Below are 3,649 nucleotides of genomic sequence, written 5' to 3'. Positions count from 1 at the left end.
ATCGGCAGAGGACATCAGCACTTCAGCTGTGGCTCTCTGCCGACAGCAAGAGTGGTGCCTGTTCTACTGGTCTCAGGAAATGTCTACATGCTCCTTTATCATCAACTTTCTTTTTATGACTTAAATTTCGGGGATTGAAGAGGTTGTATTTCGACTCGTAAATTCCTGCTAAGTCTGAGATTCCATCCGGTGGTAAAAATGGCTTCACTTCTGAGAATTTAACCATAGTAATCTGGGTAGATCGTAATTACATGCAGGCAGGAAACATGCACTGACGTCTTGGAGGAAGTCGTTCTTTACTTGAGGCACTTAGATATACAGAAAAATGACTGTAAGTTACATCAGTGACAGGAAACTGAGCCACGAAGCCCAGATTCAGCAGAAGCTCCTACTGAATTCTGCCTTTCACTAATGCGCCCGATGCAGGTTAAGAAAATTGCATTTTATGTGCGGACTGATGCTGTAAATTAAGAATGACAGTGTGAGCTCAGCATTTACATTTTGCAAATGCAGGGGGAAGTGATTGAGGGCGGCATGAGCCCGCATTGCTTAGCAGGCTTCTGTTAAGCTCTGTGAAGAACACACAGCTGATGGACACATGAGCATACAGTGCGGTTACAGGAGATGTCAGGGAACATCCACAGCCGCGAGATTCTGCAGTCTCCGGGAAGGACGGTTCACCAGAGGTGTCATGTTGCCCCAGGGAACCCAAAATGGACCTGGGGAGGGTATGAGAGGGAGCCCCCGCCAGCGTGAAGTACACGTTCTCCCATGAAATGCGGGAAGTGTTCTAGTAGGTTCTCCCTGGGAGGTTAGCGGGCAGTGTGGACGAGCTGGTGGCGGGCAAGTCGCGAGGGCAGGGCGAAGGCCACGCCGCATTGGGGGCATTTGTGCGGCCGCAGGCCAGAGTGCAGCGTGCGATGTTCGGCCAGGTTGGAGGCCCTCGTGAAGGCTTTGGAGCAGATGTCGCAGGCGTATGGCCGCAGCCCGATGTGCACCTTCTGGTGCTCCACCATGCGACTCGCAACTGCGAAGTCCTTTCCGCAGTCGGGGCAGCGGAAAGGCCTTTCGCCCAGGTGGCTGCGCTGGTGCCGCAGCAGCGACAGCGGCTTGTTGAAGGTCTTGCCACACTGTGGGCAGGGCAGCGGCCGATCATTAGCATGCATGTTGCGCTCGTGCTTGCGCAGGTCGGACGGCCGCAGGAAGGCCTTTCCGCACTCGCTGCAGGCGTAGGGCTTCTCACCGGTGTGCGTTCGCACATGCTTGCAGAAGTCGGAAGACCACACGTAGGTGCGGCTGCAGAAGGGGCAGCGGTAGGGTCGTTCGCCAGTGTGCAGCCGCCGGTGCTGCTGCAGCGTCCCATGGTGGGAGTAGGCCTTGCCGCAGACCTCACACACATGCAGCTTGAGGCCGCTGTGCGTCTCCTCGTGGCTCCGCAGGTTGCTGGCCTTCTTAAATGCCCGGCTGCATTGCCGGCACTTGTGAGGCCGGTCTGCCGTGCCCTGGTCCACTGCAAGCCTCCTGATCATCACAGTCGCTGCGGGAACGTCTGTGCCATCCAGACCGGCTTGTCTGCCTTTCGCAGGGGTCTTTGCTGGCTCAAGCACAACCACTGTAGACGTCCGGTCTGTGAAACACAAACTGTGTTCGCTTGTCAGAGGTGTCTGGCTGGGCTTTTCTGAAAGGTTCCTCATGGATAGTTCCTTCATGGTGGAGTTGTCCGACCCACTTGTTGAGTTCCCTGAAAATACGGGGTGATCCTTGTTGGTGCCGCCAAAGACTCCATCTCCCAGCCCCCTGTTTCCGTTTCCTTCCTCCATTTCCAGTGGAAACTGGTCTTCATGGTTTGCATCCTCCTGCGAATGCTGTGGTGGAGTGTCGCCAGCCATCTCACCGCACTCTCTCTCTGTTTTTCTGGTCTCCAAAATTGCTGAGGTCGTTCTGCACCTACTCCTTGGTCCCCTGAAAATGAAATGACTTTAAGTTGCAGTTAAAATATGGTTTCATAACAGTTGCATAAATGATATAACTTCAGTGAGATTTAACAACTTCAATTTGTTTCTAAAACTTAGATGAGGTTAAAAAGGTTTAGTTTGTTCTGTTCCTACATTTTCCTTTCATGTATTGCTTGTTTAAATCTGCTTCTTTGCAGGCATATTATAAAAACAGCCAGCAAAGCGTTTTGGCCAAATAGGAAACACGGTACCACGTCAGCAGACCAGCACCTGCTGAATGACTCGTGTGGACCTGCTGATCCCGGGCCTCGCCTTATGGCCGCGGTACCACATCAGCGGACCAGTACCTGCTTAATGACTAATGCGGACCCGCTGATCCAGGCCCCGCGTTACGGCCACAGTACCGCGTCGGCGGACCAGCACCTGCTTAATGACTAATGCGGACCCGCTGATCCAGGCCCCGCGTTACGGCCACAGTACCGCGTCGGCGGACCAGCACCTGCTTAATGACTAATGCGGACCCGCTGATCCAGGCCCCGCGTTACGGCCACAGTACCGCGTCGGCGGACCAGCACCTGCTTAATGACTAATGCGGACCCGCTGATCCAGGCCCCGCGTTACGGCCACAGTACCGCGTCGGCGGACCAGCACCTGCTTAATGACTAATGCGGACCCGCTGATCCAGGCCCCGCGTTACGGCCACAGTACCGCGTCGGCGGACCAGCACCTGCTTAATGACTAATGCGGACCCGCTGATCCAGGCCCCGCGTTACGGCCACAGTACCGCGTCGGCGGACCAGCACCTGCTTAATGACTAATGCGGACCCGCTGATCCAGGCCCCGCGTTACGGCCACAGTACCGCGTCGGCGGACCAGCACCTGCTTAATGACTAATGCGGACCCGCTGATCCAGGCCCCGCGTTACGGCCACAGTACCGCGTCGGCGGACCAGCACCTGCTTAATGACTAATGCGGACCCGCTGATCCAGGCCCCGCGTTACGGCCACAGTACGGCGTCGGCGGACCAGCACCTGCTTAATGACTAATGCGGACCCGCTGATCCAGGCCCCGCGTTACGGCCACAGTACCGCGTCGGCGGACCAGCACCTGCTTAATGACTAATGCGGACCCGCTGATCCAGGCCCCGCGTTACGGCCACAGTACCGCGTCGGCGGACCAGCACCTGCTTAATGACTAATGCGGACCCACTGATCCAGAGCCCCGTGCCGCCGAGCTCCAGCTGTTTTCATGCTCTGTCTGCTGGGGCTTTTCCCCAACGCTAACAGGTACGACTGGGCTGCTTACCTTAAAATCCCGGCCCGATAAATCCCATCACCGCTGCGCTGCCCCTGCGTGCGATTTCTTCGTCTGAGCCGACTTATGTTACGGCGCAGTGTGGGCTGGGAGGGGCTGCCCAGCAATCCCAAAATAAGTCAGGGACGCCGGGCGGTAATGTGACATTTCAGACCCATGTAGACAAGATGCAACGTCTCGGCTCGGCGCCCTGCGCTCGCATGCTGGTCTCAGTTCACATGCGACACTGAGCTCATTGTGGCAAACGAGAGAAATTATGCACCCGGGCAATTAAATTGCGTTTAAATGTTACACTAGCAGTAGTATTTTAGCCGTAACATAATTAAGGTTGTAACGACGTCACATCCCCGACATTCCTGCTGCTGTTAATCTGTAAGGAG

General features: G+C 55.7%; 1 protein-coding gene across 2 annotated transcripts; it reads right to left on the bottom strand.

Annotated features, from left to right (window-relative positions):
• Positions 1 to 277: 277 nt before the first annotated feature.
• znf648 (zinc finger protein 648) lies at positions 278 to 3,371 on the bottom strand. Of its 2 annotated transcripts, none has more exons than XM_048990123.1 (2): positions 3,261 to 3,371; positions 278 to 1,962 (listed from the first exon to the last, which is right to left on the bottom strand). In XM_048990123.1, the coding sequence occupies exon 2, from the start codon at positions 1,887 to 1,889 to the stop codon at positions 813 to 815; it is 1,077 nt and encodes a 358-aa protein (XP_048846080.1). In that variant the 5' UTR covers positions 1,890 to 1,962; positions 3,261 to 3,371; the 3' UTR covers positions 278 to 812. The 2 variants fall into 2 exon arrangements, with proteins under 2 accessions (XP_048846080.1, XP_048846082.1); XM_048990125.1 differs by lacking the exon at positions 3,261 to 3,371 and adding an exon at positions 3,139 to 3,163.
• Between the last annotated feature and the right edge of the window lie 278 nt (positions 3,372 to 3,649).

This window comes from Brienomyrus brachyistius, chromosome 21 (assembly GCF_023856365.1).
Source record: "Brienomyrus brachyistius isolate T26 chromosome 21, BBRACH_0.4, whole genome shotgun sequence".
Lineage (NCBI taxonomy): Eukaryota > Metazoa > Chordata > Actinopteri > Osteoglossiformes > Mormyridae > Brienomyrus > Brienomyrus brachyistius.
The sequence above is the reverse complement of the archived record's forward strand: the minus strand, read 5'-3'. Positions and strand labels throughout refer to the sequence as shown.

Bases quoted from the DNA above. Each gene is read 5' to 3' on its own strand.
- znf648 (XM_048990123.1), bottom strand. From the start codon at position 1,889: ATGGCTGGCGACACTCCACCACAGCATTCGCAGGAGGATGCAAACCAT.